This window comes from Oncorhynchus kisutch, linkage group LG27 (assembly GCF_002021735.2).
Source record: "Oncorhynchus kisutch isolate 150728-3 linkage group LG27, Okis_V2, whole genome shotgun sequence".
Taxonomy (NCBI): Eukaryota; Metazoa; Chordata; class Actinopteri; order Salmoniformes; family Salmonidae; genus Oncorhynchus; species Oncorhynchus kisutch.
The window spans coordinates 15,231,183-15,253,618 of record NC_034200.2 but is presented as its reverse complement, the minus strand read 5'-3'; the positions used below and the strand labels follow the sequence as shown (position 1 = coordinate 15,253,618).

Genomic DNA, 22,436 nt, shown 5'->3' with positions numbered 1-22,436 from the left:
TACTGTGTTACCCAGCACATGGCAAAAGCATAGTAGGACAGGAAAAACTCCCTAGAAAGGTATACACCTAAAGAGGAACGGGAAGAGATCTGGCTGTACCAGTTTGAGGTACTGTATGTTCATGGCATTCTCAAGCTTAGTTCGTATGCAGTTGGTGTAATGTGCCTCTCCTGATTGTCCCAATGCAAGACCACCTTGTCAGCCACATTCTTGGTATGCCTTTTGGCTTTAATTTAATCTTGTCCAACCCCCCAACTTAACCCCCTACTTAGTAGTATATTCGAATACATGGAAAGACCCAGCGGGGCCTGAGCGGTTTCTGCATACATGCCTGAGGCCCAACACACCCTATTTCATAGACTGCGGTCAGATAATCGTGATGTCACTGCTTCTGGATTTGGCTGAAGAAGATGGCGGCCTCCTCAGGTTTGTCTGCTACACACTGGGCAATATGTAAAGATTCTAAATGATTATTTGTTCGTGCGAGTCATAGTATGTATTTACTTGAACACAATCTGAAAGATGCAGGGGGTCTGAAATGCTTGCAGCAAGCTAGCTATCGGCAATTATTGGTGAAGGTTAGCTAATTTGTTAGTAACAAACTGTTTTGCTAACAGCCACCAGATTTATCTGATAAGATGTGTATTTTCATTATATGAAGTTAAGTCAAACTAGCATAATGATTTGATAGGTCAACCTAGCCTACCACCAAGTAACTTAGCATCTCTTTGCTACAGTAACGTCAGTTAACGGTTATATAGCTAACTTGGATCATGGATGTTACAATTAGCTTGCTAGTTAAAAGCAAACAGAATTTGCCCTATTTCAGAATAGACCACTGGTTTTCATAATTTGCTAGCTAACGTTTCGCCACACGTGTGTGCATCATTAGCTACAGAATGATACAGATGTGATTGAACAAAATATTTTTGGTATCAATTATTACTGGGAGGTTTACCGAACTGTACTGGATGGCTGAGGGACGTTCAATTCAGTCGATACTTGTAGGAAAATACCTTCTGAAAACGCTTACCGAAACGAAAACCTATGTTTGTCCTGTACAACCGTGGTCCTTTTTGCAGTGTGTTCAAATGCATACCTTTTAATAACATTTATCGAATATAACCATTGACATTTTCATCATTTCTGTTTAACTGTAGACATAGCGGCCTTGAGTATGTAAGTTGAGCAAAACAAATGAGAAAAAGTCAGTGGTTTTATTCAAAACTTAATTTAGTATGAATTTCAGCTCTCCTCAGAAAGACAGCGGTTGTACAGGACAAATAAGCTTAGCCGTGGTATATTGGTTTATTATATATATATATATATATATATATATATATATATGAGAACGGTTTGGTGTAGCACCGACAATTCTAGACCAACCTTAACGTGGCAACATTTTCTTCGTTCTCGAGCTGCCAAACATATATCTTCTAAAATTGCCGTGTCCAGTTGCATGTGGTGCGTTTGTATTTAGAAAATGTTCCTTTATTTTTTATTCAGGAAGTAATCCAACAGTGTGTACTCCATTTAGTCCATTTCAAATCTTCTCTCATTGATTGAGAGAGGTGGATCTAATTGATACAAATTCACATAAACACATTACCGCGACTTTTTTTTAATGTACAATCCCTTAAACTGCATTGTTGGTTATTTTAAAAAGCACGAAAAATGTGCTAAATGGAAAAATAGTAACACAAAATAATGAGGCAATATGCAAGGGGGTATCGGTACTGAGTCAATGGGTACGGGTTAGTCAAGCTAATTGTGGTTATATATATATATAACATCCTCTCACTGTCAACTTTATTTTCAGGAAACTTAACATTTGTAAATATTTGTATGATCATAAGATGCAGCAACTGAGACATAAACGGAACATGTTCCACAGACACGTGACTAACAAATGGAATAATGTGTCCCTGAACAAAAGTAACAGTCAGTATCTGGTGTGGCCACCAGCTGCATTAAGTACTGCAGTGCATTTCTTCATGAACTGCACCAGATTTGCCAGTTCTTGCTGTGAGATGTTACCCCAGTCTTCCACCAAGGCACCTGCAAGTTCCCGGACATTTCTGGGGGGAATGGCCCTAGCCTTCACCCTCCGATCCAACAGGTCCCAGACGTGCTCAATGGGATTGAGATCTGGGCTCTTCGCTGGCCATGGCAGAACACTGACATTCCTGTCTTGCAGGAAATCACACACAGAATGAGCAGTAAGGCTGGTGGCATTGTCATGCTGGAGGGTCATGTTAGGATGAGCCTGCAGGAAGGGTACCACATGAGGGAGGAGGATGTCTTCCCTGTAACTCACAGGGTTGATATTGCCTGCAATGACAACAAGCTCTGTCCGATGATGCTGTGACACACCACCCCAGACCATGATGGACCCTCCACCTCCAAATCTATCCCGCTCCAGAGTACAGGCTTCGGTGTATCGCTCATTCCTTTGACGATGAACGCGAATCCGACCATCACCCCTGGTGAGACAAAACCGCGACTCGTCAGTGAAGAGCACTTTTTGCCAGTCCTGTCTGGTCCAGCGACAGTGGGTTTGTGCCCATATGTCGCATATGGGCACCGTTGTTGCCGGTGATATCTGGTGAGGACCTGCCTTACATCAGCCCTACAAGCCCTCAGTCCAGCCTGATGGAGGGATTTTGCGTTCGTGGTGTAACTCAGGAAGTTGTTATTGTCGTCATCCCGTACCTGTCCCGCAAGTGTGATGTTCGGATGTACCGAACCTGTGCAGGTGTTGTTACACGGTCTGCCACTGCAAGAATGATCAGCTGTCCGTCCTGTCTCCCTGTAGCGCTCTTCGGCTTCTCACAGTACGGAATTTGTAATTTATTGCCCTGGCCACATCGGCAGTCCTCATGCCTCCTTGCAGCATGTCTAAGGCACGGTTCACGCAGATGAGCAGGGACCCTGGGCATCTTTCTTTTGGTGTTTTTCAGAGTCAGTAGAAAGGTCTCTTTATAGTGTCCTAAGTTTTCATAACTGTGACCTTAATTGCCTACCGTCTGTAAGCTGTTAGTGTCTTAACGACCGTTCCACAGGTGCATGTTCATTGAACAAGCATGTGAAACAGTGTTTAAACTCTTTACAATGAAGATCTGTGAAGTTATTTGGATTTTTACTAATTATCTTTGAAAGACAGGGTCCTGAAAAAGGGACGTTTCTTTTTTTGCTGAGTTTATGTGTGTGGGGCGTCAGTGTGCGTGTGTGTTGGAGTGTCAGTGTAATATGTGCGGTTAGAGTCCAGTGAGAGTACATCGAGCCTGTGCAAGAGAGTCAATGCAAAAAATAAGAATACAATAAGGGGGGCAATGGAAATAGTCAGCGTAGCCATTTTGTTAACTGTTCTGCAGTCTTATGGCTTGGGGGTAAAAGCTGTTAAGAAACCTTTTGGTCCCAGACTTGCTGCTCCAATACCGCTTGACGTATGGTAGCAGAGAGAACAGTCTATGTGGAAGGAGTCTTTGACAACTTTTAAGGCCTTCCTCTCACACGCCTGGTAAAGAGGTCCTGGATGGCAGGACGCACATCCCCAGTGATGTACTGGGCCGTACGCACTACCCTGTAGCGCCTTGCGGTCGGATGTCAAGCAGTTGCCATACCAAGTGGGGATGCAACCAGTCAGGATGCTCTCGATAGTGCAGTTGTATAACATTTTCAGGATCTGCGGTCCCATGCCAAATCTTTTCAGCCTTTTCAGGGGGAATGGGTGTTGTGTCCTCTTCACGACTGTGTTGGTGTGTTTTGACCATGATAAGTCCTTACTGATCTGGACACCAATGAACTTGAAGCTCTCAACCCGCTCCACTAAAGCCCCATCGGTGTGAATGGGGGCATGCTCTGCCCTCCTTTTCCTGTAGTCCACGATCAGCTCCTTATGTATTGCTCACGTTGAGGGTGAGGTTGTTGTCCTGGCACCACACTGCCAGGTCTGTGAACCCCTCCTCCCCTCAATGCTATCTCATCGGCGATCTGGCTTACCACCGTCGTGTCGCCTGCACACTAAATTATGTTGTTGGAGTCGTGCATTAACAAGGAGTAAAGGAGGAGACTAAGCACTCACCTATGAGGGGGGGCCCGTGTTGAGGATCAGCGTTGCGAATGTGTTGCAGAGGGATTTGTTCAGTTTCAGGGTACTTAACCTGTCTTAAACCCCCCCCCCCCGCAACAGCAAGTGAAAGTGCAGGGCGCCAAATTCAAAACAACAAAAAATCTCATAATTAAAATTCCTCAAGCATACAATTATTTTACACCATTTTAAAGATACAATTCTCGTTAATGCAGCCACAGTGTCTGATTTCAAAAAGGATTTACAGCGAAAGCACCAGAACCTATTATGATAGGTCACCACCAAGCCACAGAAAAACACAGCCATTTTTTCCAGCCTAAGAGAGTAGTCACAAAAAGCAGAAAGATATCAAATGAATCACTAACCCTTGATGATCTTCATCAGATGACATTCATAGGACTTCATGTTACACAATACATGTATGTTTTGTTTGATAAAGTTCATATTTATATCAAACAATCGAAGTTTACATTGGCACGTTACGTTTAGTAGTTCAAAAACATTGTGCAGAGAGCCACATCAATTTACAGAAATACTCATAATAAACATTGATAAAGATTACGACTATTATACATTATTATACTTTAGATAAACTTCTCCTTAATGCAACCACTGTGTCAGATTTTTTTTTTTACTTTATGGAGAAAGCAAACCATGCAATAATCTGAGTACAGCCTTTGGACAACAAAGCAGCCAAAAGATACCTGCCATAGTGGGTAGTCAACATTACTCAGAAAGAGCATTTTAAATATTCACTTACCTTTAATGATCTTCATCAGAATGCACTCCCAGGAATCCCAGTTCCACCATAAATGTTTGATTTGTTCGATAATGTCCATCAGTTATGTCCAAATATCTTCTTTTGTTAGGGCATTTGGTAACAAATCCAAAAGCGCGTTCAGGTCACGCCGAACATCGGATGAAAAGTTCAAAAAGGTCCGTTACAGCCCGTAGAAACATGCCAAACTAAGTATGGAATCGATCTTTAGGATTTTTTTAACATAAAACTTAATTAATGTTCCAACCCGGACAATTCCTTTGTCTGTACAAATGAAGTGGAATGTAGCTACCTTTCACGTGAGCGCGCCAGACAGAGGCTGGGGCACTCTGCCAGACCACTCACTCAAAGAGCTCTTATGAGCCCCTCCTTTGGAGTAGAATCCTCAAAACAGGTTCTATAAATACTGTTGACATCTAGTGGAAGCCTTGGGAAGTGAAACATAACTAATATCACACTGTATCTTCAATGGGGGCTGAGTTGAAAAACTACAAACCTCAGATTTCCCACTTCCTGGTTGGATTTTTTTCTCAGGTTAGGGCAGGGGGCAGATTATGCAATAGTCATGTAAACACATTTCTCTTACCTTAATTGGCATGAGGTCCAAATTAAAGTAAGCATACGCCAATTTAAACACCTAGTTTTCTGAGAAAATCTTTTGAATTAAGACATGTAAACACCTTAATCTGCGTTCCGACGTATTTGATCTGTGCCTGTGCTAGCACTAGCCAACCGAGCCTCCCTCTTCAGCGCAAGTGAAGAATTCAGAACTACTGAATGTATGCGTCTTAGAAGTAGTTTTCACATACAAACTTTACTTCCAAACTCACAATCAAATATGTTTCCCAAAAATAACTGTCCTGGTGGTTGAAAGTTTATTTTGATTGGCCATTTTCTGCATTTACCAGTGCCATCAGGTAGCCTGATTTCAGATGTGTCCATGTAAACAGGATTATTAGGGAAATTGGTCTTCTTGCAAAGCAAGTAAACATTTTAATCAAACTATTATATTAATCCACAGTTGAAGTCGGAAGTTTACATACAAATCAAATCAAATTTATTTATATAGCCCTTCGTACATCAGCTGATATCTCAAAGTGCTGTACAGAAACCCAGCCTAAAACCCCAAACAGCAAGCAATGCAGGTGTAGAAGCACGGTGGCTAGGAAAAACTCCCTAGAAAGGCCAATACCTAGGAAGAAACCTAGAGAGGAACCAGGCTATGTGGGGTGGCCAATCCTCTTCTGGCTGTGCCGGGTGGAGATTATAACAGAACATGGCCAAGATGTTCAAATGTTCATAAATGACCAGCATGGTCGAATAATAATAAGGCAGAACAGTTGAAACTGGAGCAGCAGCACAGTCAGGTGGAAGTTGAAACTGGAGCAGCAGCATGGCCAGGTGGACTGGGGACAGCAAGGAGTCATCATGTCAGGTAGTCCTGGGGCATGGTCCTAGGGCTCAGGTCAGTTGAAACTGGAACAGCAGCATGGCCAGGTGGACTGGGGACAGCAAGGAGTCATCATGTCAGGTAGTCCTGGGGCATGGTCCTAGGGCTCAGGTCCTCCGAGAGAGAGAAAGAAAGAGAGAAGGAGAGAATTAGAGAACGCACACTTAGATTCACACAGGACACCGAATAGGACAGGAGAAGTACTCCAGATATAACAAACTGACCCCAGCCCCCCGACACATAAACTACTGCAGCATAAATACTGGAGGCTGAGACAGGAGGGGTCAGGAGACACTGTGGCCCCATCCGAGGACACCCCCGGACAGGGCCAAACAGGAAGGATATAACCCCACCCACTTTGCCAAAGCACAGCCCCCACACCACTAGAGGGATATCTTCAACCACCAACTTACCATCCTGAGACGGCTGAGTATAGCCCACAAAGATCTCCGCCACGGCACAACCCAAGGGGGGGGCGCCAACCCAGACAGGATGACCACAACAGTGAATCAACCCACTCAGGTGACGCACCCCCTCCAGGGACGGCATAAGAGAGCCCCAGCAAGCCAGTGACTCAGCCCCTGTAATAGGGTTAGAGGCAGAGAATCCCAGTGGAAAGAGGGGAACCGGCCAGGCAGAGACAGCAAGGGCGGTTCGTTGCTCCAGAGCCTTTCCGTTCACCTTCCCACTCCTGGGCCACTCAATCATATGACCCACTGAAGAGATGAGTCTTCAGTAAAGACTTAAAGGTTGAGACCGAGTTTGCGTCTCTGACATGGGTAGGCAGACCGTTCCATAAAAATGGAGCTCTATAGGAGAAAGCCCTGCCTCCAGCTGTTTGCTTAGAAATTCTAGGGACAATTAGGAGGCCTGCGTCTTGTGACCGTAGCGTACGTGTAGGTATGTACGGCAGGACCAAATCAGAGAGATAGGTAGGAGCAAGCCCATGTAATGGGTTGTAGGTTAGCAGTAAAACCTTGAAATCAGCCCTTGCTTTGACAGGAAGCCAGTGTAGAGAGGCTAGCACTGGAGTAATATGATCAAATTTTTTGGTTCTAGTCAGGATTCTAGCAGCCGTATTTAGCACTAACTGAAGTTTATTTAGTGCTTTATCCGGGTAGCCGGAAAATAGAGCATTGCAGTAGTCTAACCTAGAAGTGACAAAAGCATGGATAAATTTTTCTGCATCAGTTTTGGACAGAAAGTTTCTGATTTTTGCAATGTTACGTAGATGGAAAAAAGCTTTCCTCGAAATGGTCTTGATATGTTCTTCAAAAGAGAGATCAGGGTCCAGAGTAACGCCGAGGTCCTTCACAGTTTTATTTGAGACGACTGTACAACCATTAAGATTAATTGTCAGATTCAACAGAAGATCTCTTTGTTTCTTGGGACCTAGAACAAGCATCTCTGTTTTGTCCGAGTTTAATAGTAGAAAGTTTGCAGCCATCCACTTCCTTATGTCTGAAACACATGCTTCTAGCGAGGGCAATTTTGGGGCTTCACCATGTTTCATTGAAATGTACAGCTGTGTGTCATCCGCATAGCAGTGAAAGTTTACATTATGTTTTCGAATAACATCCCCAAGAGGTAAAATATATAGTGAAAACAATAGTGGTCCTAAAACGGAACCTTGAGGAACACCGAAATTTACAGTTGATTTGTCAGAGGACAAACCATTCACAGAGACAAACTGATATCTTTCCGACAGATAAGATCTAAACCAGGCCAGAACATGTCCGTGTAGACCAATTTGGGTTTCCAATCTCTCCAAAAGAATGTGGTGATCGATGGTATCAAAAGCAGCACTAAGGTCTAGGAGCACGAGGACAGATGCCTTAGCCAAGTACATTTAAACTCAGTTTTTCACAATTCCTGAAATGTAATCCTAGTAAACATTCCCTGTCTTACGTCAGTTAGGATCACCACTTTATTTTTAGAATGTGAAATGTCAGAACAATAGTAGAATGATTTATTTCATCTTTAATTTCTGTGATCACATTCCCAGTGCGTCAGAAGTTTACATACTCAATATTTGGTAGCATTGCCTTTAAATTGTTAAACTTGGGTCAAACGTTTTGGGTAGCCTTCCACAAGCTTCCCACAATAAGTTGGGTGAATTTTGGCCCATTCCTCCTGACAGAGCTGGTGTAACTGAGTCAGGCATGTAGGCCGCCTTGCTCGCACATGCTTTTTCAGTTCTGCCTACACATTTCCTATGGGATTGAGGTCTGGGCTTTGTGATGGCCACTCTAATACCTTGAATTTGTTGTCCTTAAGCTATTTTGCCACAACTTTGGAAGTATGCTTGGGGTCCTTGTCCATTTGGAAGACCCATTTTCGACCAGCTTTAACTTCCTGACTGATGTCTTGATGGTGCTTCAAAATATCCACATAATTTTCCTACCTCATGAAGCCATCTATTTTGTGAAGTGCACCAGTCCCTCCTGCAGCAAAGCACCCTCACAGCATGAGACTGCCACCTCCGTGTTTCACGGTTGGGATGGTGTTCTTCGGCTTGCAAGCATCCCCCTTTTTCCTCCAAACAGTTATATTTTTGTTTCATCAGAGGACATTTCTCCAAAAAAGTACAATCTAGGAAATATAACTCGTTTTACTCTGGATATAGATACTTTTGTACCTGTTTCCTCCTGCATCTTCACAAGGTCCTTTGCTGTTGTTCTGGGATTGATTTGCACTTTTCGCACCAAAGTACATTCATCTCTAGGAGACAACGCATCTCCTTCCTGAGCGGTATGACGGCTGCGTGGTCCCATGGTGTTTATACTTGCGTAACATTTTTTGTACAGATGAACGTGGTACCTCCAGGCATTTGGAAATTGCTCCCAAGGACGAACCAGACTTGTGGAGTCCTAAAAATGAAAAACAATCTGATGTCTTGGCTGATTTCTTTTGATTTTCCATGTTGTCAAGCAAAGAGGCACTGAGTTTGAAGGTAGGCCTTGAAATACATCCACAGGTACACCTCTAATTGACTCAAATGATGTCAATTAGCCTATCAGAAGCTTCTAAAGCCATGGAATTTTCCAAGCTGTTTAAAGGCACAGTCAACTTAGTGTATGTAAACTTCTGACCCACTGGAATTGTGATACAGTGAATTATAAGTGAAATAATCTGTCTGTAAACAATTGTTGGAAAAATTACTTGTGTCATGCACAAAGTAGATGTCCTAAATGACTTGCCAAAACTATAGTTTGTTAACAAGAAATGTGTGCAGTGGTTGAAAAACGAGTTTTAATGACTCCAACCTAAGTGTATGTAAACTTCCGACTAACTGTCCACAATAATCACATTATTGTGTGCATGTAACCGTACTCATTATTTGATTACTTCATGGACCAAAAAAAAGTATTTATTTAAAAAACTGAGCATTTTCTGAATTTCAAACGCACCACCAGCAACTGGACGCAGAACATTTAGAAGATACAGTATGTTTTGCCGAAAAGAGTACAAAGATAGTATCGTTAAGGTTGGTTGAAAATTCTCTGTGCTACACCTAACTGTACCTAACCTGAAACTCCCAGTAATGGATACCAAAACTGTTTGGTTGAAATCACATTATCTGTTGTATCAATCAGTGCCTTCAGAAAGTATTCACACTTCTTGACTTTTTCCACATTTTGTTGTGTTACATCCTGAATTAAAAATGTATTCATTTAGTTTTGTCACTGGCCTACACACAATATCCCATAATGTCAAAGTGGAATGTTTTGGGAAATGTTTAAATTAATTAAAAAGTATCCTTTTGTTATGACAAGCCAAACTATAAGTTCAGAAGTGAAAATGTGCTTAACGAGTCACATAATACGTTGCGAGGACTCTGTGTGCAATAATAGTGTTTAACATTTGGTTCCCTCTTCCGACTGTCCATCAACTCCTGTCTGAAACCTACGTCACAAACAACAACACATCGTAACGTAGCGGGAGATGGTTTCGTTGCTGTAGCACATTCATAGATTGATTTATAGCCAGTAATCTAAAGTAATTAATAGATTTTAAACAAACACCATTTTCTGTTTGTCGTAGTCATACCGTACTCATTGTTACATCCAGGCTGTATCACATCCGGCCGTGATTGGGAGTCCCATAGGGCGGTGCACAATTGGCCCAGTATCGTCCGGGGTAGGCCGTCATTGTAAATAAGAATTTGTTCTTAACTGACTTGCCTAGTTAAATAAAGGTTCAGTATTTTTTTTATTATAAAATGGACAGAGAAAATTAATATGAGATGAAAGGTGAGTTCCTAACGAGTTCAGGAAGCCAAGCTAGAGCTCGGTGGGATGTTCACAGCAATGAAAAGATGCAAATGTTCTCTAACACTAAATACACATATGTATTTTACAGTTGTAAGGCAGTTGAGATCTTAGTTAGTCATTTTATAAATTGATTATACTATATTTATAACAAATATAAGTCATTTCAACCTTTTATGCAGTTTTGTTGAAGAAATACATCATACAATTTCATATTTTAACATATTTGTAATGTGTACATGAGTTTGTGTCATCAAAAGTGACCACACCTGAGCAATTAATTTTTACCAGAACCGTTCTTGGATTATGCAGCATTACTAGTAATTGTTTATGGCACTTTCATGATAAATAATACATTTAGGGGATTATGTAATTACATTTAGTTACATTTAAGAGGTTTAATGGCTGAGGATGGATCAAATCAAATGTATTTATATAGCCCTTCTTACATCAGCTGATATCTCAAAGTGCTGTACAGAAACCCAGCCTAAAACCCCAAACAGCAAGCAATGCAGGTGTAGAAGCACGGTGACTAGGAAAAACTCCCTAGGAAGAAACCTAGAGGAACCAGGCTATGAGGGGTGGCCAGTCCTCTTCTGGCTGTGCCGGGTGGAGATTATAACAGAACATGGCCTTACATATACTCAGAACATTTACTCAGACATCTTATGAGCATTTTGCATGCATTTAATTTCAGAAACTGAATTTCTGTTTTTATGGGCTGGTGAGATCAGCCGTTCACAGGTGTAATTTGATGGCGCAATTACAAAGATTGGACCCCCCCTTTACCTCCAGAACAGCCTGAATTCTTCAGCGCATGGAAACGTTACTCAACCCGAGATGACAATGTAAAAATCTGTTATTCTGCCCCTGAGCAAGGCAGTTAGGCAGCGATGACGTGGCTGTCGATTAATGCAGCCCCCCGCACCTCTCTGATTCAGAGGGGTTGGGTTAAATGCGGAAGACACGTTTCAGTTGTACAACTGACTAGGTATCCCCCTTTCCAATTTGAATGAAGGGACCTAACGTGTGCCAGGAATACATTCCCCACACCATTACACCACCACCACCAGCCTATACTGTTGACACCAGGCAGGATGCGGCTGTGGACTCATGCTGCTTACACCAAATCTTGACCCTGCCATCAGCCTGACGTAACAGGAACCGGGATTCGTCAGGCCATGTTTTTCCACTCTTCAATTGTCCAGTGTTGGTGACTGTGTGCCCACTGGAGACACTTCTTGTTTTTAGCTGATAGGAGTGAAACCATGTGTGCTTGTCTGCTGCAATAGCCTATCCATGACAAGGATGGACGAGTTGTGAGTTCCGAGATGCCATTATGCACACCACTGTTGTACTGCGCTGTTATTTGTCTGTTTGAAGCCCGCCTGTTCGCTTGCAGGATTTCTGCCATTCTCCTTCAACCACCATTCTCGGTAAACTGTAGACACTCGTGCGTGAATCCCAGGGGGGGTGTTTGTTTCTGAGATACTAGATCTGGTGCTCCTGGTACCGAACGATCATACCATACCCAAAGTCGCTTAGGTTACTCATTTTGCCCATTATAAAGTTCAATCGATCAGTAACTGAATGCCTCAATGCCTGTCTAACTGCTTTACATAGCAAGCCACGGCCACGTGACTCACTGTCTGTAGGAGTGATCCATTTCGTGATCGGGGTAGTGTACCTAATAAACTTGCCGGTGAGTGGGGGCTTTAAAAGTTTAAAGGTGCAATATGCAGAAATCGCTCCGCCATTTCTTGGTTGCTAAAATTCTAATAGTTTGTCTAATTCCAATAACAGTATGTGACAAAACAAGCAGTGTATAGTGTAGAGAATCATTGTACCATGTAAACCACTGTGAAATATATTTTCAGTAACCAGAAAATGTATTTTTTGCTGTTTGAAGCTAGTTACAAAACCGAAAGTAAAAGACAAAAGCGAAACTTATGCACGGGAAGCATAGAAATAGTGCACAAAGAACAGATCTACCGCTTCTTAGACTTGTTTTCAATGAGTGACAGATATTGGTCGGGTCGCCCAAAAAGTTACATATTGCAGCTTTAAAATCGTCAGAATTTGAAGCAGATTTTTTGGGAGTGGCAGCAACGATTAAATATAGGGGAAACACTGCTTTCACAGTTGGCTGTTTGGCTTGCGCCTGTTTTCAGCATAAAGGAAGTTGCCCCCTGCCAGGTCTGATAGTGCAGTGGTGGATTGAGGAATCATGACAGCTGCATTCCATTACTTTCAGAGCCAAGCACAGAGTGCCATATCTCTGGTTCCACCCTGGCATGCAGAATGATCCAGAACACAATACCCACACTGACACACCCCACTTAAAATTGCACATAGACATGTACCTCATTATTCCCTCTCTGGAATCATGTAGGATGAGGTTAGTCCTGTTCCATCACTAATTACCCAGTGTTCAATAGGCTACAGTGTTAGGATGATCTCTTAATGATGAATTGGAAAGATCAGGGCAGGTCAGAATTTGATATTTTGCCATCAGTGTACAGTTAAAATGATAACCTACACTGACATCGCATTTACCCATTAGAAGGAAGTGTTCATTCCAGTGACTTACAGCACAAGGGATGATGACAGTGATAGTTGGTTGCCTGTTTTCAGCCACTAGCAAATACTCAATAAGTAGTTGCAGATATCTTGTTGAGTCAGCAGTTTTATATGGTTTTGTTGTGCAGTGTTGCGGCCTGAGCAGTTGTTAGCATGGGGGTAGCATGGCCAAACCCGCCCCAGGATAACCTGTCTTCTAGTTTTTAATCTTGTATTGTTTTTATTTCAGGAGTTAAAGTTCCACGTAATTTTCGCTTGTTGGAAGAGCTTGAAGAGGGTCAGAAAGGTGTTGGAGATGGGACAGTCAGCTGGGGCCTTGAAGACGATGAAGACATAATGCTAACACGGTGGACGGGCATGATCATCGGACCGGCACGAGTAAGTGTGACTGCAGCAGGAGTAAGTAAGAGTTGTCTACGCGCCACATTACTGTGTAAAAGTCAGCTGAGCTAAAGTAACAAAAGTCTCAGGCAAGGTTACACAGCACTTAATGTTTGATCAGATGGTGGATAAATGAAGACTGTTTACCTTTTAGGAAAAAAAATTCCCGTCTGCTTAAAGAATGACTGCCCCTAAAAAAACAACTAATCCCTTTGAAAACAGTATATGTGGCATTGATATGAGTCAAACATTTATTGTAGTTTTAAAATTGACTACAAAATGTAAATATAATTTACGAGGAAATTAATGTTAGGTTTGGATTAACATTATGTTAATTGTTAACATTATGTCAACAATTCATGCCCCCTTTTGCCTATTAACACGTAGTGTTTGTTCTTTGGGAAAAGAACGGGCAAGTATGCTTTGCATGGTCCGGTACCCCGGGTGGGCGGAGACCTTTTCTTAGAAGGACCATGAGCAAACCCCGCCCACCCGGGGCACCAAGTCACGCAAAACAAACTCGCCCACTGGAACGTCTTCCCCAGATAGTGGTTAGTACTTGCCCATGGTCAGGAAATACCTACTCTAGGGAAAACGGGCTTCCATAAAGTTGTTCAACAATCTTGGCCGAATGCCAAGGATATGGATTAAGTCCGACGAGCTTCGGCTTGGCCTGTCAACCGTCAAACCCCAGACAGGTGTGTTGTTGGTTAATGTAGCTACATTTTGTTAGCTAATAGCATTATGTCATTATTTGATAGCCTAGTATCATAGGGGCATAGCCTAAATACATAGCCTCTCCCTTACATGTAATGTGAGAGGAAGATTTGCATAGCTAATGTTGCACCTGAAGACAGGTTTGAGCCCTGCTAACTGATGTTAGCAAGCTAGTTCTCACAATCAAGCAAACCCGATGACATGTTTTATGCAGCTTTCTTTCAATAATGTTTAAACTCAAACTGGCTAGCTACTGTCCTTGTTTGTTGTGATTGACTGGATAAGACACAACCAAGAAACGCCCACATCAAACCACACCCCCAGGACAACTCTCATTTGCCTTCTGTCATGGTATTTGTTCATGAGCATTGATGAAAAACGAGGCTAAATCAGGACGTGCAGTTGACCTTTAATGGGTGACTGCACTTCCTTTTTCATAATTTCTTTTTACCCCCTTTTCTCCCCAATTTTGTGATTACTAACTTGTCTCATCGCTGCAACTCCCCAAAGGGCTCGGGAGAGGCGGTGGTCGAGTCATGCGTCCTCCGAAACATGACCCGCCAAACCGTTCTTCACCCGCTCACTAAACCCGGAAGCCAGCTGCACCAATGTGTCAGAGGAAACACTGTTCAACTGAAGATCAGCCTGTAGGCACCTGGCCTGCCACAAGGTGTCGCTAGAGCGCGATGAGCCAAGTAAAGCCCCCCCCCCCCCCGGGGCAAACCCTCCCCCTAACCCGGGCGACCCTGGGTGCCTGCAGGCTGATCACGGCCAGTAGTGAGATCAAACCCCAGGCTGTAGTGACGCCGCAACACTGCGATGCAGTGCTTTAGACTGCTGCTCCACTCAAGAGGCTCTATACTTCCTGTTTTGCCCTAATTTTAGATTTGGTTAATTAAGAAATGCTAGGGGCCAAGACTGAATTCAAACATGAGTTGGTTTTGTGGTGGGGTTTGATGTGGGTGTCTCGTATATCTTTGCAGGTAGAAGAGTTATCCAAATTATTTAGCCAATTAGCGTCAGCCGGCTGGTGTCTGACCGTGGCAGTTGGTTTGACTAGTATGGCTATTTAAGGACCGTCAATAAATTACACAATGTAAATGGGACAATATTTTAATGTAGAACATATTTAGGTTATCATACTTTGAATATATGTATATACATTTCTACAATTTTATAGTTGGTTTCAGGTTTTTAAATAATTGAAAATTGGAGCTTTTGGAATTTAAACATTGTCCCATGTACATTGTGTAATTTACCAAAGATCCCTAACTAGCCCCATAGGGATATCCAAAGTCAATTCAAATTTACCACGGGCATTACGATTGGGTTGCATGCAACTGCACTCCAAATTGATGATTACTTGTGTGTTGTGGGCAGGATTGAAACAAACCCAACATTGATTTATTTTGTGATGTAGTCACGACCACAAATCTATGTTTTGGACAAGACTGACTTCATGACCAAAAGTATCCTATTTACACTTTGTAGTCAATTTTTATAAATGTTTCGGACTCATATTGATTTTCTAAATGAGAAGTTGTTTTTTTAGGGGCAATTGCTTTTTAAGGGGGTGGCACTCCCATAGGCACCAATGCATTAGCAGCTGGGTCTGGTCTGCTTAGTTTATTGACTGTATATGAACCAGAAATAGCGAGTGGGATGTCTTGCTTCCTCTTGTCTCTGGTTTGATTACCGAATCACCTCTGTAACATAAGCACCTCTAAACGTGTTTCCACCAGGGAAGTGGAAGAGTAATATGTGTGTGTAAGACCATACTGTGTCTGAATTGTGTTGTTGAAAATTCTTGAAAAATAACCAGTAAGTCAAAACCGGCATTGTAATGTACATACAGTGAGGGGGGAAATATTTGATCCCCTGCTGAGTTTGTACGTTTGCCCACTGAGAAAGAAATGATCAGTCTAGCATTTTAATGGTAGGTTTATTTGAACAGTGAGAGACAGAATAACAACAAAAATCCAGAAAAACACATGTCAAAAATGTTATAAATTGATTTGCATTTTAATGAGGGAATTAAGTATTTGACCCCTCTGCAAAACATGGCTTAGTACTTGGTGGCAAAACCTTTGTTGGCAATCAGAGGTCAGACGTTTCTTGTAGTTGGCCACCAGGTTTGCACACATCTCAGGAGGGATTTTGTCCCACTCCTCTCTCCAAGTCATTAAGGTTGTGGCTGACGTTTGGCAACTCAAACCTTCAGCTCCCTCCACAGATTTTCTATGGGATTAAGGTCTGGAGACTGGCTAGGCCACTCCAGGACCTTAATGTGCTTCTTCTTGAGCCATTCCTTTGTTGCCTTGGCCGTGTGTTTTGGGTCATTGTCATGCTGGAATAACCATCCACGACCCATTTTCAATGCCCTGGCTGAGGGAAGGAGGTTCTCACCCAAGATTTGACGGTGCATGGCCCTGTCTATTGTCCCTTTGATGCAGTGAAGTTGTCCTGTCCCCTTAGTAGAAAAACACCCCCACAGCATAATGTTTCCACCTCCATGTTTGACAGTGGGGGTGGTGTTCTTGGGGTCATAGGCAGCATTCCTCCTCCTCCAAACACAGCGAGTTGAGTTGATACCAAAGAGCTCCATTTTGGTCTCATCTGACCACAACACTTTCACCCAGTTGTCCTCTGAATCATTCAGATGTTCATTGGCAAAATTCAGGCAGGCATGTATATGTGCTTTCTTGAGCAGGGGGACCTTGCGGGTGCTGCAGGATTTCAGTCCTTCATGGCGTAGTGTGTTACCTTGGTGTTTTCTTGGTGACTATGGTCCCAGCTCCCAGATCAGTTCTGGGCTGATTCCTCACAGTTCTCATGATCATTGCAACTCCACGAGGTGAGATCTTGCATGGAGCCCCAGGCCGGGGGAGATTGACAGTTCTTTTGTGTTTCTTTCATTTGCGAATAATCGTACCAATTGTTGTCACCTTCTCACTAAGCTGCTTGGAGATGGTCTTGTAGCCCTTTCCAGCCTTGTGTAGGTCTACAGTCTTGTCCCTGACATCCTCGGGGAGCTCTTTGGTCTTGGCCATGGAGGAGAGTTTGGAATCTGATTGATTGCTTCTGTGGACAGGTGTCTTTCATACAGGTAACAAACTGAGATTAGAAGCACTCCCTTTAAGAGTGTGCTCCTAATCTCAGCTCGTTACCTGTATAAAAGACACCTGGGAGCCAGAAATCTTTCTGATTGAGAGGGGGTCATATAATTATTTCCCTCATTTAAAATGCTAATCAATTTATAACATTTTTGACATGCGTTTTTCTGGATTTTTTTGTTCTGTCTCTCACTGTTCAATTAAACCTACCATTAAAATTATAGACTGATAATTTCTTTGTCAGTGGGCAAACGTACAAAATCAGCAGGGGATCAAATACTTTTTTCCCCTCACTGTAACTGATCACCTTTACCCTGACCAAGCAATGTTTGTTTCTTTGTTTTGTTTTCCAGACTAATTATGAGAACAGGATATACAGTCTGAAAGTGGAATGTGGTCCAAAATATCCTGAATCACCACCGGTCGTTAGATTTGTAACAAAAATTTGCATGAATGGGATAAATAATTCCAATGGGATGGTAAGTTACATTACATACACATTTTTGCTCGTACAAATGATAGACCTAAATCTGTTAAATTATTAGTGTATATATGTTCTGGTAAATGTAGTGCTCTTCAAAGGATGTTCACTGATTTGCCGCTCTCTCTCTCTATCAGGTGGATACACGAAGCATACCAATTCTATCTAAATGGCAAAATTCTTATAGCATTAAAGTTGTTCTTCAAGAGTTAAGGCGTCTAATGATGTCCAAGGAGAATATGAAGCTCCCACAACCACCAGAAGGACAAACCTACAGCAATTAATTGTTCACGGATTGTTTACTTTTGACCCCTATTGTCTTAAACCTTATTCTCTTATAAAAAAATATTCCCTCCACCATTCCAAGAATTTAGACTGAGAGCCAGGTTGGATATTCCTAAAATTGGACATTTCTTCTAGTTAGCTCATTCTAGAATATCCCCACTGAGAGTGAAATTATGTTTTTAAGAACACTGTTATTTCTCTTCTATTGACCTTTAATATTACCTTTATTTAACTAGGCAAGTCAGTTAAGAACAAATTCTTATTTTCAATGACTGCCTAGGAACAGTGGGTTTAACTGCCTGTTCAGGGGCAGAACGACAGATTTGTACCTTGTCAGCTCGGGGGTTTGAACTTGCTCCGGTAACCACTAGGCTACGCTGTAACCACTAGGCTAGTGTGACCATTCACTTTCTGATCAAGAGATGTGTCAAGTTGGCTTCCCAAGAGGAGCATAGCACCAAGTGGAGACCCAAGTCAGAACAATTTATCTTTCGAATGGTAGGTCACTGAAATATAGAATTGAGGTGTGTGTATGATGGCATGCTCCAACTAAGAAATAGACTATAATACACCAGTTGTAATTTGTAGGTACATTGAATTATTATGAAGATTAAAATGTGGCTGTAGGCCAGACGTAGTGTCACCGGGTGTGAAGGATTTGGTTTTTATTTTTTATTTGACACAATGCCAATGTTTCTGTTCTGCTGCTTTTTAACTTGTAACAGACCTTAAAGCCTGTTTGGTTCCGAAAAAATACCCCTTGCATTTAACTTTTTGTGAAAATGACAAGTGTATGTATGACATTGTGATTTTTCTGACATTAAAAATCAATATCTGAAAAATATGTTGCAAACTGCATACATTTTTACCCAATCTATTCTGAAATATCTGTTGAATATTATACTGTAACAGTTATTTAAGTAATAAGGACTGAGGTGGTGTGGTAAATGGCCAATATATCACGGCTAAGGGCAGTTCTTAACACAACGCGGAGTGCCTGTATACAGCCCTTATTCGTGGTATATTGGCCATATACGGCAAGCGGTACCGGAGCGCCACGTCTAGGTCCAAAAGGCTTCATAACAGCTACGACCCTCAAGCCATAAGACTCCTGAACAGCTAATCAAATGGCTACCCAGACTATTTGCATTGTCCCCCCCCACCCCCTCTTTTATGCTGCTACTACTCTGGTTATATATGCATAGTAACTTTAACTATACCTACATATTACCTCGACTAACCTGTGCCCCCGCACATTAACTCTATATCGGTACCCCCTGTATATAGCCTCGCTAGTGTTATTTTACTGCTGCTCTTTAACTATTTGTTATTTGTATTTTCTACTTAACACTTATTTTTCTTAACTGCATTGGTTGGTTAAGCATTCCACTGTAAGGTCTACTACACATGTTGTATTCGATGCATGTGACATAAAAATGTATTTGATATAGCACAAACACCCTTATTGCTATTATAAACTGTTTTCCAACGTAATTAGAGCATTCCAAATCATTTTTGGGGTCATACCCGTGGTATCAGCATTCAGGGCTCGAACCACCCAGCTTATAAAATGAAATAAATTCTGAATGTTGATACTGACCTGTCTAACAGCCAGATTATCAACACTATCAACGATTCTCATAAATAAGTTAAATCTTTTCTAGCTTATGTCCACCTGTGATGCAATATATAGACAACTGTTCAAAAGTTTGGGGTCACTTAGAAATGTCCTTGTTTATTAAAGAAAAACATTCTGTCCATTTAAAATAACATCAAATTGATCAGAAATACAGTGTAGACATTGTTAATGTTGTAAATGACTATTGTAGTTGGAAACGGCAGATTTTTTTTATGGAATGTCTACAAAGATCTAATCGATCCCACAAATGCTGATGCTCCAGATACTCAACTAGTCTAAAGAAGGCCAGTTTTATTGCTTCTTTAATCAGAACAACAGTTTTCAGATGTGCTAACATAATTGCAAAAGGGTTTTCTAATGATCAATTAGCCTTTTAAAATTATAAGCTTGGATTAGCTAACACAACATGCCATTGGAACACAGGAGTGATGGTTGCTGATAATGGGTCTCTGTACGCCTATGTAAATATTCCAAATCTGCCGTTTCCAGCTACAATAGTCATTTACAACATTAACTATGTCTACACTGTATTTCAGATCAATTTGATGTTATTTTAATGGACAAAAAAAAAACTTGCTTTTCTGTCAAAAACAAGAATTTCTAAGTGACCCCAAACTTTTGAACGGTAGTGTATATATAATATTTCATAGATCTTGTTAGCCTTGATATACAATTGCTTTCATTCTTTAAATGGGGTTCAGGGATTAACCACTAGCAATTGGCACCAAAACAATTACAGTGGTGATATCAGGCCATTTGGACAGTGTTTAATAGCCATTTGCCAAGCCATAGCAGATAATTAGAAAATGATCCGTTGGACTGAAAACACAAGCTCTTTTTCTTCATACAGTTGAGTTTTATGTGCAAAAGGCCATTAACTTTGATTAATAATACTGATTAATTCATGATTTTGGACAGTGATTATACACTTTTTTCCATATACTGTCTGTCAGAACTCTGTATTGCAGGAGTCAGTATCCTAAAACAGTACAGCTTTCATGTTACAGAGGATTGTGTGATGTGACACTCAGGGTCATAGACTGTAATGGTTAGTGACTGTAAGGCCACCATGCCAGTCCTCGGCATGGCCTGACCACCATAGATCTCTCCCACTGCAGTGGCCTGACACAGAGCAGCTTGACTGTCTTGGGGCTGAGCATCACATTCACTGCAGACTAGTAGACCGCCCACATCGCTGTGGACTGGGCACCACATCTCACACACACACACACACACACTATATAACCTCAGTATGGGAGAGCTCATTGTCAGCCACAGAAACATTTCCTTTGTTAGATGTGTTCATTCATTCTCTCTGCTGTATTTGTGTATAGATCTCATCTCAAGCTGATAGGTTTACATAAACAAAGGATATATTCGCAACAGAACAACACAGGATAAATGGTATCCCAAAAGACGAGAAGGACAACAAAGCCATATCCAAATATTTTCTGTATTGTAAATAACACTGGCGTTGACCTATGCACCAGCATGGCCATCTTAGTAACAGCAGAATAACTAATTAATTAAAACAGCCTAAATATACAAAGGAAGCATCTACTCGAAAAGCACACAGTAAAAATGTGCTTAGTCATATGTACAGATGCTGGGAGGAAACCATCTTTGAAGAGAGTGGTTGTGGGAAGAGTTGGTGGAGGATTTCTTCCCTGGTGGACTAAATCAAAACAGTGGTGGAAAAAGTACTTGAGGAAAAGTAAAGATACCTTAATAGAAAATGTCTAAAAGTAAAAGTTAGTCACCCAGTAAAATACTACTTGAGTAAAAGTCTTAAAAGGTATTTTGTTTTAATTATACTTTAGTATCAAAAGTAAATATGTATCAAAAGTAAAAGTATATGTTATTTCAAATTCCTTATATTAAGCAAACCAGACAGAACAATGTGTTTTTTGTTTTAATTTACAGATAGCCTTGGGCACACTCCAACACCCAGACATGATTTAGGGAGTACTATTGGGTGCCAGGGAAAATGTATGGAGTACAAATGGATTAATTTTATTTTGGAATGTAATGAAGTAAAAGTTGTCCAGAATATAAATAGTAGCCTACAGATAACACAAAAAACGACTTAAGTAGTCATTTAAAGTATGTTTACTGAACTACTTTACACCACTGAATCTAAATAGTATTTCCTTGATTCCTTGTGTCCTCTCCATCCTGGACCTCCAATGTGATTTGAGAAGGAGCTCAATGAGGAATCAACTAAATACAATTGATATTCTCCATGAGGAATCAAGGAATTAGGATTGAGATTCACCCCGTCTTGTTATCAAGCTTCAGCCATTCTATAATTAATCAGCGCTGAAATCATCCCCTAGAGGGAGCTATATGCCTGTGAGTTCACACTACTGGGTGTTCTCGGAGCGCTTTCCATTCTAGCTGTGGTTTCTACTCTTGGAGTCATAACTGTTCTGAAAGGCAGGGGCAGCAGTATGATGCTGCTTAGGTTTGTCTCCAGTGCCTCCATTGCCGCATGTTTACATTACTCTTTAAAAAGAGATGCTTTAGACAGAGCTGCGCACCAAAGGGAAAAATGATATGCATGATCTTGTTCCAAGATGGCAGCGCAGTAGGACGTGTATATCTATCTGTCTTATCCCATGTCCTATCCCTTGTAAATAGCCAGTCTTTTT

At 41.6% G+C, this 22,436-nt stretch overlaps 1 protein-coding gene across 2 annotated transcripts; it reads left to right on the top strand.

The window, feature by feature from the left end:
• Positions 1-66: 66 nt before the first annotated feature.
• Positions 67-18,990, top strand: ube2v2 (ubiquitin-conjugating enzyme E2 variant 2). 2 transcript variants are annotated; one of them, XM_020463277.2, is made up of 4 exons: positions 67-426; positions 13,399-13,568; positions 17,734-17,859; positions 17,999-18,990. In XM_020463277.2, exons 1-4 carry the CDS (start codon positions 411-413, stop codon positions 18,143-18,145), a joined length of 459 nt encoding a protein of 152 aa, XP_020318866.1. In that variant the 5' UTR covers positions 67-410; the 3' UTR covers positions 18,146-18,990. The 2 variants fall into 2 exon arrangements, with proteins under 2 accessions (XP_020318866.1, XP_020318867.1); XM_020463278.2 differs by having other exon boundaries at positions 296-426; positions 13,399-13,547.
• Positions 18,991-22,436: the final 3,446 nt, after the last annotated feature.